This window comes from Simochromis diagramma, unplaced genomic scaffold (genome assembly GCF_900408965.1).
Source record: "Simochromis diagramma unplaced genomic scaffold, fSimDia1.1 OVJJ01000510.1, whole genome shotgun sequence".
NCBI classification, from domain to species: domain Eukaryota; kingdom Metazoa; phylum Chordata; class Actinopteri; order Cichliformes; family Cichlidae; genus Simochromis; species Simochromis diagramma.
This window is the reverse complement of record NW_024387326.1, coordinates 1,597,416-1,611,952: the sequence shown is the minus strand read 5'-3', so window position 1 is coordinate 1,611,952 and position 14,537 is coordinate 1,597,416. Positions and strand designations below refer to the sequence as shown.

The following is a 14,537-nucleotide window of genomic DNA, read 5'->3' as shown; positions in this document are numbered from 1 at the left end:
ACCATACCGAGCAGAAAGAACACTGTAGGCCACTGTACCGTCTCCTCGATATGTCACTATAGTAAAAGAATGTGTTCACTTCTATGTAATCAGTTTATATCTCCCTTCAATGTTTTATACTGAGGACTGTGGTGTACAGATAACAACACACTCAATAAACTGATCTGCAAGACTAGTAACACTGTGGGGGTGGAGCTTAACTCTCCGACAGAGGTTTCAGAAATGAGTCCAAGTTGCAGTCAATACTGAAAAATCCCTCACACCCTCTCTATCTCATGCTGGACAGCAACAGGAGCACCTTCAGCAAAAGACTCATTCAACCACAATGCATCACTGGATGCCTCAGAATTTTATGTCACCTGTTCACCTGTTTTCACTTGTCTCTGCTGCACACTGTTGTGTTTTCTCTCTGTAACATTTTTGTCTTATTTTTAGTTAATAATGCATCATTTTTTTAAATAGTGTTTATATTTTCTATCTCTCAGAGCTATACTATCTGTGAGTGTGTGTAACAAACAATTGCCCTTTGATTTATAAAGTATTGTAATTCTAAAATAGGTGAAGAGTCAGAATACCGTATTGGAACATGTGCAAACAGAAACTGAAATACAGTACGTAAGGGAAACGCAGAGTTTGTTCTAATGAGCTTTAAAGTCAATATTTGACAACATTTATTTTTCTCTGTTTGTCTTTCTACCCAGCTATGCTTTTACTGCACTGGCAGTGTGTTTGAGATCATTGCCATGCTGATAAATGATGCTGTTGCCAATCAGACGCTTTCCAGATGGTATCACATGGTGGATCAAAATCTGACTGTACTTTTCTGTGCTCATATCGCCACCAAATTTAAAGCAATCCTTATCACCAGTGACTGAAATGCAGCCTCAAAACCCGATATGACATGAGCCTCCATCGCGTTTCATAAGAACTATCTGGATATATCGCTCCATCAGACCTGTTGACACTGATTTTCTGTCCAGTTCTTATGTAATTTGGCATACGTCAGCCTTTTCTCCCTATTTCCCTTCCTTGTAAATGGCTTCTTGACAGTGGCCCTTCCACTGAGACCATTTCTGATGAAGCTTCAGTGAAGAGTAGATGGATCAAGTGAAGGGCTAGGTGCGTCTCTCAGGTCTTTGCTTTTTTTTCTTTATTTCTTAAGGACTTTTTTAAAAAGCATAACAGGTGTTTTTTTGTCCTTTAGATATCCAGTTTCCTTACATTTTTTGAGGAGACACCTCACACCATGCCAAGATATGACAACTTTTTTGGCAAATATCTCTTTGGGAATCACCTCGTTGCAAAAATACTATCTTATGCATGTCGAATTCTGTCATCACTGGCTTTTTCCATAGATTCAGCGAAAGCAGTGAGAACAAATTTAAAGAAATGAGGAGTGCCTGAAGACTGGGAGATAGGTATCATAAGAAAAAGAAAGTCAAATGTTCATCCTCCAACTGATCAGGGATCATCTCAGCGTATTCCATTAGTATTCCATTAGTAGTCCGCTTTACATGAACCTTCTAACAGTGAACACCAACAGCTAACAAACTCATTTAGATTGACCCAGACTCTCCAGGAAACCATGTGGTTTGCTAGCAGAAGGGTCTTTTTTGGTACTATTTTCACTCAAAGTCATTTTGGAAAAGTGCTCGGTAAATGAGTGTGACGTAATGTAACGGTACAACAACAACAGCGGTGCAGTGCAGCAGAGCGCAGATCCTCTGATTCCACAGACCATTTGTGCCTGGGGCAGGTGTGGGTCACTGCCTAAACACATGGTGTTCTGCGAATGCCAAATGACACATTCTTACAGCGCACTCAAGTAAGCTCTCGTGCACGGGGGCACACACACTCAGCCAGTGCACGCATGAAAATCAGCGCTATTAGTTCCAGATCATTTTGTGAAGCAGCCTGTAAACAGTGAGCCTGGGGATAAACAAAAGATCCTACTGCAGTGGAAGTTATACCACAACACACACACACAGCAAACAGCACACGCGTTTGCCCTCTCACAGGCGTGCTCAAACTGACGCATAAAGATTTACACACAATTACGCACGATGCTTCAAAAATTAACGATCCAAAAATAAGAAACAAGTACTTTCTGTTTGAGATGACACAAACACACACCATGGCGGAGGAGCAGTGGACCAAACGAGTGTATGGGGAGGGCTGGGCAACCCTACCATATGTGAGCAACCCGCTCTACCACCTGAGCCACACCCGCCCCAATTACATACATGAGATCTGAGCCAAAGCACTGCTTGTGCAAACAGTGGCCATTTGAACAAGTCTTGCGAAGCATTACGAGCAAAGATGGCAGCAAACATGCGGTCACTGTAAAGAGGCTTATTCTCATTGGTAACAAGCACACCAGTGAAAGGCCCTTTATTGATTCCAATGCAAATTACTGTGGACTCGCTGCTGGTGGCGATGATTTGTTACTGGTTGTAAATTGTGTTGATGTTAACACAGCACCGGTATTTGGAATAATAACAAGACTTTACAAATCCTAAGTGAGATAAATTAGCAGTTGGGGCAGGTTCCTGCAGCTAAAAATAGCTTTGAAACACACAGTGTGGCCCCGAACTGTTAATGACAAAATTAGCCTCGTATATTCACAAAAAATTGCTCATTTTTAGGATTTGCAAGTAAAAAAAAGTCATAAAACAATTTTAATAATTATAGTTAGTAAGCTCTTGCATAGTTCATAAGTCTCAAAACACCCAAAGGATATAAGGAAACCCAACCATAAGTAAACACCCTGCTCTACAACTTGGCGAAGGCAGCAGTTTTTGCTCTGCAATAAATATCTGGAGGGCTTCAAACACTTTAACTCGGAAATGCACATTTGTTTACTTAACATGTTTGGCTACATAATGCTTTGGTAAACAAAAACTGTCCTCCAAGTGGGCCTAAACATCATTTTACTGTACTGAGTAGTGATATGAAGCTTGAGTTCTAGTACCAAAGCTACTTTTTAAAAACTTCCTAAAATGTTCAATTTATTTTTGCCTAAATTTATTTTAGTTAAATATTGATTTTAAAAAGTTCTCCTATCTATGTATATGACCGAATACATATCTAATAACTAATACGTGTACGCTACTGTACAACCCTTAATATGTCATATTTTTCACTTCCCCTTTCCAAACCTTTTTTCTTTCTGTTGTTGAGGTCTCAGGGTGAAGTGGTTGATTGTTTAGTCAATATGCTCTCATCCAAACAATTTTCACTGGTCTTCAATCTCTGGTATTAATTTCAGCCTTCCAGGGCTGATCTATTATTTTTGGCAGCAGGAAGAACAGACTGCTTGTGAGAAGCACCCCTGCATTCTCACAGCTGCAGACTTCCCAAACCAAACAGTGACTGCTAGCTTAATTAATGTTTACGTCTACTTAGCTTTTATTCAGAGTTGGGTCTGTCGCTAGTTAATATCATGTATATGTAAGAAACGCAGTAAGTGTGGCGTAGTATAATATTTGAGTCACCAGGCATTGCTGTTGTGAAATCAACCAGATCCTACAGGCTAAAATGTTTGCACTGGGTAATGCTAAATGCTATGTAAATGCTTAAGCTAATATAATGTAAATAACACTATACCTCGAAGTAACATTAGCAAACTATTTAGCAACCACCCTAATATTTCATTCTGTGTCATGGCAACAAAAAACATTTTAAATAAACAGTCTGCCACCACCATGTCAGTGATTTCAAATTTAAAGGGACTTTTTAATAAAGGACTTACATGTTTTTTTGTTTTGTTTTTTGTTTTTTATATCAATATCAAACGAAATACTGCTAAATTTCATGATATTGCTATTGTTAACATATCATTATATTATGCTATTATATATGCTATTATAACATATATTATATGTAATTACTTTATATTAGCATCCAGCCACAGCTAAACAGGCACCACGACATGGAGCACCACGAGGAGAAACTCCACCCAGAACAAGATGTATATGAAGCTTAATCTCTACTTTGTTTTCTCTTTTTTTGACAACACATCGGCTTTTTTTGTTGTTGTTGTTGTTGTTGTTTTTAAAAAATATGTGCGACACTATGTTACATTTAAAAAGAAGTTCCTAAAAATTTTACATTTAGAGCAGAAATATGTAGGTGATGTAGGTGCGTGTGGTATAGCAGAGCTGTACACATTACAGTCAGTTCAATAAATTTTTTTATATAGTACCAAATCACAGCAACAGTTGCCTCGAGGTGCTCTATATTGTAAAGTAAAGACTCTACAATACTACAAAGAAAACAGTGAAAACTCCAACAACATGATAACACCCTTTGAGCAAACGCTTTGGCTAAAGTGGGAAGAAAAAACTCCCTTTTAAAAGGAAGAAACCTCCAGCAGAAGCAGGCTCAGGGAGGGGCAGCTATCTGCTGTGACTGGTTGGGGGTGAGGAGATGGAGACAGGACAATAGACATGCTGTAAACACAGCCTGAGATTAATAATAACTAATGATTAAATACATACATAATAGCAGAAGAGTGACAAATTAAAAGCTTTTGTTACACCACATTTGTAACAAAGTTTTGTTATAACGTCTGGCAGGCACCAAACACGTTTGAAAGCGTGGGCCTTGTCCACTACACAGCACACAAGTGATGCTCAACCACGCACAGTTTGAGCACTGCGCAAGGTGTGCCAGGACTTCATACGTCAAAGAGACAGGATCCCTCTGTCTCTGCAGAAATGGGCACCTCACGACCCCCAATCTGCTGTTATGATGAGAACAGGCCAAATATAATGAGTCACCAAACACACAATCACACACACACTGATGAACTGCTCAATACAAATACAGTGAGTCGAGCTCTGAGACCGGCAGAGAGGGAGGGATGCAGAGAAGCGAGTCTCACATACACACCTAAACCTCAGGATGCCAGTCAGAAGGGCAGTCGGAGAAGGACTACCTGCTAATTTGAAGGCTAAGTCTCTTTATCCCACACACTGCAGAGATGAAGTCATTTAAAGACATAAATAGGCATACATACACAACAGGAGGGGTGAAAAAGAAAAAAAGGAATGGAACTGCAGGAGTAAAGGGTAATAACCAATCCAACTTTCTTGCCCTGAAGATAGTCCTTTTTATCGCTGATACAAGCTGCACATTAACAGGCCTCCTCGATTCATCTAAGCTACATATGACTGACATTCTTCATGCAGCTGATTTGATCTCATGCAGCTTTAAGCCCGTCTCTAGTTTTATACAGCAAGTCCAATCCATCAAAACTTCAAACAAAGAGAGAAACCTCTTCCACTTGATTTATTTTGAACCGCTAATCCACAGATATTTTTACCACTAAATACATTGAAAAAAAAATCCCCATCTAAAGTCATCAAATCCATCTGATACTTCAAAAAAGTCAGGTGATCTGTGTGCTTTTATCTCTGTGCAGAAACATCTATCACAATGGAAGTGAAAAGGCCCCCTTTAATATGTTTTAGAGTATAGATGACTAATGGAGACAGATAGCACGATGAATCAACTCATCTGTAATGGATTAACCTTGCCTGGGCTCCTGAACCAGATTTAATCAGCTTGACTCAGGTTGTTATTCTTTCACACCGTCTAATCAGCGACTCCATAATGTTCATTCTTGTGATCCTGCATTTGTTTTCAGATTGTTTCAGATGTAACTGTCAGATTTATTTTAGGTCTCTACTCAACAGGAACATCCAAAAGGCAGTTGTTTTAAATAAAAGAAAGAACGCTAATGCTAGCTAATGCTGTTTATTAGCATAAACAGCATTAGCTAGCTACATTCTTTTTGTCTATATTTTAGGGCTATTGTACGGTGGCTCTAAAAGGTCAAATGCACTGCAACTAAATAAAACACCAGCAAATAGAAAAAAAGCTGCAAAATCACACAAAACATAGCGGAGGTTGAATGCAACACAACAGAAGTGTCTTAGGAGAGACATTAACATGAAGGAAAATCTGCGCAAGTGACAAGCTAACAGCAAATGGCTAATAGCAAACATGTACCTGCAGTATTACATGAATTGTGCAATTAAAGCACACATTATCTGCATCTTTTTCTTCCTCACAACACAGATAGCTTCTTTTAAGCGGGTCTCAATGCAATGTCACATGTTGTGGTTTCTGTCACTCCCACAGCTGCTCTGTCACGTTATTGTCTCCCCAAAACACTTCCATTTTATTTTACTCAACTTCTGTTGTGTTTTGTGCACAGCGTTTTTCTATTTGCTGATGTTGCCTTTAGTTGCAGTGTTTTTGACCTCTCAGGGCCACAGTACTACTGTCACTCCTTAGGATTTCTCACATGTGCAATGTAGCCATGTACTTTCTCCATGTCACACAATGAAGCTGCACATGAGAACGCAAATGTCCAACTTGAGCAGGTAGGGCATCCAGTGCTCTTTAACCAGCTACCACTCAACATCTGCGTGATGTCTGGGTGCAAAAGTTTGGGAATAGCAGAAGATTGTTAGGGGGATTTACAGAGATCTAGTGGATGCACGCTGTACTCAGAGATCACCTAAACCAATATATTTTAGGGTGACTTTCATCAGTTTAAAAAGAAATTAATAAAAAATGCCAATTTTGTCTTTAAAGTCTATTTGCATGCTAGGCTAATCAAGACCTAATCAATTGCTCTATTAAGTGTGCATTTTCCTGGACATGAGCAGACTAGTTGATCACCAGTGAGGAACAGACTTGACTTGAATGACAAATGCTGTCGTGCTGAAATGCTATTCTGGTAACTGTGAGCAACTGTTGACCTGTTTTTACTGTCACAGGTGATCAATGACCGTCTCAGTACAGATTCAATATTTTACTGTTGGACTACACATGTTGGAATCGGGATGTGATATAAAACACTTTTATTCAGAGGTGCGTGGTTTGAAATTTATGGATGTAGTTGTTTCTTTATTTCTTTTTTCCCCTCCTCTACAGTCTCTCGTTTCTCCCAATGTGTTCAATCATTTTGTTGCTGAGTGGCAGAGAATTTATGCTCCGAAAAATATTTACATAACCTACTGTGGACCACCAACTCTGCGCTGCTAACAGTGGGTTCTGCGCGCACGCCCACACACTCACAGACACGCAGGAATACAACACAGAGAGATGTCCGGTGAGATCAGCTCTTATGACATAACCCGTATCCAGTTTTAAACGAGCAGTCATAATGCAAGGCCGAGCATGTGACAGTACGCGCCTCATTCATTAGCCTTGCTGTCTTGGTACAAATAGCCCAGCCTGTCAACTTCAAACAACATATCTTAAAAAATGAATAAATAAGTCTGCACTCAGATAGAAATCAGGCATGTGATCAGCGCACAAGCAGTGAAGCGCACATGTGCTAACCATAGGAGCATCTGCTTCATAGTAGTGGTCTGCTTCAGCAGCTACTGCAGTATTAGCCCTGCTACAGTGCGGTGAACAAAACAGAGGTAATGTAACGCAACACTAGCATCTGTCGGACAGCAGGTTACCAAACCATAAGTCCTATGTGTCAGCTTGCTTAACTGGACATGCTTTAATCCTTTCGGACCTTCTTTGTTCCTCATCTGCTTGCTCCAGTTGGCTCTGAATTCGTCTTAGTGAACAATTTCCATCCATTTATTTAGATTGTGAAACCAGGACAACTGAAAATTACAAATAACATCTACGACTTCTATGTCCAAATCCAAAACATTCGATGAAAAAGACCCGACCGGACTTCCTATCACTTTTTGCTTTTTGGTCCATTTTTTAAAAAGAAGAAGCCAACACATGCTTGGCACGTTATAGCCCTTTAAATTATTTAACAACAAATTTTAGATGCAGCTTTCTCCCGCTGCAGGACAGTCCCATTTTAATATCTCTATTAGCCATTAGCATGTTCTGTAAGAGAACATAACTTGCCTTACTTTTTCACGCCTCGATTCTTGAGTGCCTGCAGCAAGCACAACTCATAAAAAAAATGGGATTTTAATCCCCATGAGAAATTCCCTGTGCGTTCTGTACTATCCACAAAAATGAAATGAGGAAGCTGGTAGAGATGCTTTTTGGTGCTTAGAGACATGTGATCAATTAGGTGATGGCTCACTGGCACTTTACCCCATGAGGGAATACTAGGTTTTCTTCTCAAGGACAATTAAACAGTCTTCTTATCACTCCAGCTGACACGAGATCAACAAGGGACCAGAGTGTGGAGTCATGGGCAACCAATTTTTCACTTAAAGGTCAGATCATGAAGGAGAAAGAGTTTCTGATAATATCATCTAGGTTGTAAGCAAGGGTTCAGTTTTAAAAAATATATGGTAGAAATGCTGCAGAAAGGCTTACATCGGTAACAGATAGCGATGACATCAAAACAGACAGAGTGCTTTTTAATACCAAAATTCTAAAAAAACGTCACCTTTTTCAGTACTGGAGTTACTGTATGTACCAAGTAGGGCTGTCATAATAAATAAATAAATACATGCCCGATTGCAATCAGATTAGATACTCATTTGCAGCAGTATTGATACCATATCTCCCTCTTTTCACTGACAAACTTCACACACAGCAGACAGGCAGACACCCAGCCCCTCCCCTCACTAGCAGCTGAACACATTAGCAGTGGCATAATGAAACAAAGCGTGTTAAAGACTGACACTGAAGTCTTTATGAAGAATTCCACGAGGTCAGTAAAGCTCCTGTTTCAGCAGCATTGAGTTGCTGAACACAGTTATTAACGTTTATGATGGTGTTAGCTGCTTAACTGTTAGCAGTTCCACACATTAGCCGACAGTTAGGTTATTGTTAAGGTACCAGGTATAGGTAGTAAAAAATGATAACGTTACTGTTGCCATCATCGGTCCTACCTGTCAGTGATGTTATTAGGAAGGATTAATTTAACAGGATAACAAAATTATTTACCTCTAAAAAGTGTCTCTTAAAGCCCCTTGTTGAACCTGAGGAGAGTCTACTAGGCAGAAACAATACAGCCAACCTTACCAACACTATTTGATCACCATGAAATATATGGTGCCAAGTCACCAAAAGCAAAGGAAATAAACAGAGGTGTAGCTGAGTCTATTTACACGAACCATTATTGCTCTTATCTTTCGTTGGTTTTTTTGGTTTTTTTTAATTTTGTCCTTTTTTCTGTCTCTGTGGTACCAAAAATTGCATCGATTATTGAGTATTTTCCCAGTACCAGTATCAGTTTGAAATTCTACTACGGTGACAACCCTTGTAGTATTGTCAGACCAATAAATTGTATTTGTGCATATGTAAGATTAGAAATGTCAATAAAGGATTGAGTTGATTTTTTTTAAATCAATTGAAAAAAGTTGCTCTTCTGAGGCTTTGCTCACATTGAGGGCTAAAGGTCCTGCAATGGTTTTGACCTTTCTTTTGTAGAGTTGTTTGTAGCAGCGGAAAGACAAAATCACCAAAGCAACCGAACACAAAACATGTGCGTCAAATCTTTTAGCAAACCATCATTAGGCACAAGTCCACAAGTCATGACAGAAGACACGACTTGCAACTTCCTTTTGGTACATTTCTAATAGAAACAGCGGTCCACCACAACAATGCTCAGCTCTTCTCGAGAGGAGGGTCGTGAGGGATCGTTGGCTGACGCACACTGACCTATTCAGACAGATCATCAACGTGGGTTTGACCCACGTCACAGTGTCAGTCTGAATACCGCATGAATCATCCACTCCAATCTCTAGAGCTGATAATCTTTAATGATCTTTAATGATGAAGGCCAATTAATGAATCTTTGAAACAAAACTGTGTGTGTGTGTGTGCATATGTCGCCGTTTTAAAGTTTGTTTTTCGATTTCTTCGGCTTCAAAACACACAGAAGTCTCAGAGAGGAAATGTGTGGGCATAAGGTTGCCCCTTTATCTAGCTGTTTATCTACCTTTCTACACCATGTTTTTCTTCTCCTACTTCAAACACCACGTCAGATCATCCTTCTTAGATTCACTACACCTTCAAGCTTCCACTATCATAGGTCTACAAGAACACAGCAGAAGCTTGTCAGAATGCACCTATTCAGAGTTGGGTTTTTTAATCACTTGAAGACAAAGAGATAGAATCTCAGAGACAGAATAAATGTAGTTTACTTTTATAATCGTGCTTGTATTTTTATACTCTTGGTACCTTCTATATTAGATTCCAGGTACTCAGGAAGCACTTAGGAAAATAAATGTGAGTCAGGTCCTAATTTTGTTTTTACACCACCCACTTAACCACATCACGAATGAAAAAAAAAAACATATTACAGCGGTTCATCTTCAGCTTCTTTTCATAGCGCCTATATCTGGATGCACATTATGTTCTTATGCTCCGGTGTGTTAAAACATCCCACAGATGAAAATGATCCCGGCAGGATGTTCGGCTGAGGGGGTAATAATAGAAAGTAAAGCAGACATGAGCACTTCTCCTAGGAAGTAATTTCACTTGGACTACTTGGCACTTTGAAATTAAATTAGAATATCTGATTATTAGAATAAAATGGCTGCCAGAACTGTTAGTAGAGAGAATACAGCTCGAACTGACTGATGAGCTTCAAAAGAATATATATAGCCAGGAACTAATTTGTGCTTGAATCTGAGCCTAAAGCAGCTCAGGTAAGTGTTACAGCACTTTCAGTCTATAGAGGCAAACAGACCGAGTGCTGGGTGTACTTGGGGCTGTCTCAATTAGGCGTGTTAACAGGTCCTACAACAGAAAAGCTAATTTACCTAAAAATAACCAACCCACCAGATTCGGAGGTTATAATACCAACCTTATAGACACAGAGGGAAATGCAAATTGTTGCACAAAAGATTTAGCATGTAAAACAGCCAAATCTCATATCAGCAAAGGACGAAGACTCACAACAGGTAACATCTACTTCTTGCCCAATACCAAGACACGCCCTTCATGTCTGCATGTGTCACCAGTGTGAGTCTCTCGCTGGTGCTTGTGTATTTATATAGAAGCAGCAAGTTTCTACTGACAACTCAAGCGTGTATGCAGGCGTGCCACCACACACACACAAACATTGCAGAGGACATATTTCGTCTTACCGATCGCCAGGGTCAGATTTCCAGCATGTTAAAGGATATGGATTGCAGACCATGCGGAGACACCAGTTGCGAGGCCTCGTTGTTTGCTTTAAGCAGAAGAAGGCCACGGGGGCCAGGGCCGGATACGGCTGCTGTTCCTCCTCCTCGGAGACGCAGTCTGGATCACGGATGGGAGCCGTGATGCGAACTCCCAGTGTTGGTCCAACTTCCACTTCCAGCTCCGGTTCCTGTTCTTCATCCCCCTGAACTTCAGGACTCCACTCATTTTCTCCATCTCCTTGAATGCTACTGCTGCTGCTCCTCCTCCTCCTCCTGCTGCTCCTTCTCGTCCTCTCCACCTCCTCCTCTTCCTCCTCATCATCCGGGCGTCTTCTTCCTGGGTCATCTTCATGACCTTGGGCGTCATTCCTGTAGGATGTCGGTACAGCAAGCCTTACCTCCTCCCGCACCTCCTCCAGCTCCTGGCACTCTGCGTACTGAAAGCGCGCTCTCCCTTCGCCATCAGTCATGATAGAGCATCAGGCAGAGCCACTCTGAAGGGAGGTCAGAGGAGAGAAGGAGGTTAGAGGGAGGCGGAAAGTGGGGAGGGAGCCCACGGCGAGTCAAAGGAGGCAGACATGAAGGTAGAGGAAAGATGCAGATTAACGGTGACAGAAAAAGAAGCGAGTGAAAGATCAACTTGGCAAAGAGCAACTGGAGACAAATCGCACAAGGAGCCAAATAAACACTTAGGCCATTTCCTCCTCCAATCCCTGAGCAGCAGGAGCTTCCAATCAATCTAAAACACAGATTTCCAATACAGTCCTTTTACAAATCTGCCAGGGCTTTAGGCTTTTCATGGGCTTTTTTTTTTTTTTAAATAGCCTTTCTCCTCAGTTGTGTTCTTTTCCCCTTAAAACGAACAAAAAAACAAACAATAAATGCTTTCATCAGACAAAACTGGGAGTCTCTGTCAGAACATCAAGCCTGAATTTCATAGTAGCCATAGTAATAACACAGTAAAGGCACCATGGAGCACTACAGACTGACAACTGCCTGCTGTTGCAGCAATTAGTAGAAATGCGAAAATGTGTTTAGTGAAATTAGGTAACAATTAAGTGCGAGTACTATAAGAGTATCATAATAGTAGAGGGATGTTTTTCCCACTCTGTCTCCCTCTCTCTCTCTCATTCTCTCTCTTCCTGTTGCTATGTGATTGAACAGATGGACTGTTCTGTCTCTGGTCTGCTGAAGGTTTTTAGCCCACACCACGCAATGGTGGGCAGGGAATGCGCCAAAAAAGAGGAAAAAAAACCAAACCACCACAGCAATACTGATTATTATTGTAATAAGTGGAATAACGTCGAGAACAAAAACATTAGTGATCATAATCCAGCTAACAGACTTTGCCCTTTTGAGGAAGCTTTTCTGTTTTCTTTCTTTTTTAACGGGCTTTGTTGTCCGCCGTTTGGTGTTACGTGAGAAGAGCGCATCTGACCCTTCAGGCAGTTGGAAGCTCTCCTCCTGGGGTTCTTTTGTAAACACCGAACAATATTAAATACACTTTGATATGAACAGTTGCTGTAAAAGTACTTCCATACGCGTTTTAAACGGTATTAATGGAAGTAGAAGCCACCAGAGCGCGCATCATCTGTGCCTTTTTCCGTTTTTCGCCCCTAAAAGTGGACTATCTCCTGCACTCAGTGTGTATAAAAATAATCACATGCAAACAGAACAACTTTATTGTTTTAAACTACCTTATTGAGACGGAATCGGAAGTTCCCATAAGCATGATCCGTGACTTTCCGTCTTTCTAGCGCACCCAGCCTTTCTCAGCAACCCGGAGCTTCCCTTTCCTTCTTTTCTCTCTTCTCTCTCGTTTAAAAAAATCAAAACAAAACAAAAAAATTATCCTTCCTTGGCTTGCCAAAGATCAGATGTAATCCGAGGGTCGTTGGAAATCGCTGGAAGTAATCAAATAAGTCACTTAAAGTCGTCTTGATTTGGCGCGTTCAGTTAAACGGGAACATCTATCCACATCCATGCATCCATCCATCGGCTCCTCTCTGAGGTGCTCGTTACGCAGCATGGAGCGGAGATGCGCGCAGGAGGGTCGGGGCGTGTGGCTTTCTGCGCTGAAGCTCCGTGGATGGTCTGACACGGAATTTTTTTTAAAAAAAAACTTGGCCCAGGACCCGGGAGCCGTGACACGTGACGTGATCCCCGGCTTTAGGAATACGGCGCACAGTACGAGACTCACACCCGGGCGAGAGAAACAAGCAGAGAGCCAAGCTGGGCGTGCACGCACCGCGGTGTTTAATGGATCACAAAGCAGACGGCATAACGAGAGAGAAATGAATGCACAGTGTGTCGGTCCGTATTATTTTTGGCAATAATCCCAACACAGAGGACTATACCGGCAAAAAGGAAATACTGGTGGTGGTGGTGGGGGACGGGGGTGCCTATATCTTCTATATTGTTCTTTAGAGTAAAAAATAAATGTAAAAAAAATGCTGGAACGTGCTGGGAGTAAAAGGAAGCAAGTTTTGGTTTTCGACTTTATCGTGAAACATGGACAAAGACAAAGGAAGATAAGACAAAAAGTGAAAGAACATTTTAGATTTTCTCATAATCGGACCCTCCAGGGTCATCGCAAATAAAATGAAAACACTCCAGAGTCTAAAATGTACTTAAAGAAAAACTGATATGACACATATTTGAAGTTATATTTAGTTTAATTCAGTTCAATTCAATTTTATTTATATAGCACCAAGTCACAACAACAGTTGCCTCAAGGCGCTTTATATTGTAAGGTAAACCTATAATAACACAGAGAAAACAGAAAACCCCACTGTCACTCTGTGAGCAAGCGCTTTGGTGGGAAGGAAAAACTCCCGTTTAACAGGAAGAAACCTCCAGCAGAACCAGGCTCAGGGAGGGGCGGCCATCTGTTGGGACCGACTGGGGGTGAGGGGAGGAAGACAGGACAAAAAAAATACACAGTGGAAGAGAGCCAGCGATAAATTATAAGTAATGATTAAATGCAGAGGGGTGTAAAAACACATCAGTGGATCAGAGGAAGTCCACAGCAGCCTAGGCCAAAATTAGTGAGGAGTGGAAATTTGATTTTACAACAGCCATCTTGGAATTTGCCATCTATCCATCAGTGAGAGCAACATAACCTACAGAGTTTTCATATCACCAAAGTTCAAAGCACTGTTATGCAGGGCATTAAGCTTGAATCTTACATCAGGCATATCATCCAACAGAGACAAAATTGACACAACACTTGCAAACAAAATGGGTAATGCCACAATAAACATGTCCATAATTATAATTATATTTAATATTTTTGTTCAGCATGTTTATCACAGTTCATCCTGTATTCATTCAGGCAACCGGCGCCTCCACAATTTGATTTGACAATCAATTTAAACTCCTTTAAACTCCCATATTGCTTGAATGATCAATCACAATTACATTGACTATATTTAATTAAGAGCATCCAAG

At 40.8% G+C, this 14,537-nt stretch overlaps 1 protein-coding gene across 4 annotated transcripts in view; it reads right to left on the bottom strand.

Moving 5' to 3' along the window:
• cacna1ha (calcium channel, voltage-dependent, T type, alpha 1H subunit a) overlaps nt 1-13,301 on the bottom strand; it is a 130,708-nt gene extending 117,407 nt beyond the window's left edge. For 2 of the 4 annotated variants that reach the window (XM_040005922.1, XM_040005923.1), the window contains exons 1-2: nt 12,785-13,301; nt 11,088-11,581 (exon numbers count right to left, since the gene is read on the bottom strand). In XM_040005922.1, coding sequence (XP_039861856.1) covers nt 11,088-11,557 — 470 coding nt within the window. In that variant the 5' untranslated portion in view covers nt 11,558-11,581; nt 12,785-13,301. The remainder of the gene's footprint in view (nt 1-11,087; nt 11,582-12,784) is intronic. The other 2 variants (XM_040005924.1, XM_040005925.1) reach the window with 1 other exon arrangement.
• Between the last annotated feature and the right edge of the window lie 1,236 nt (nt 13,302-14,537).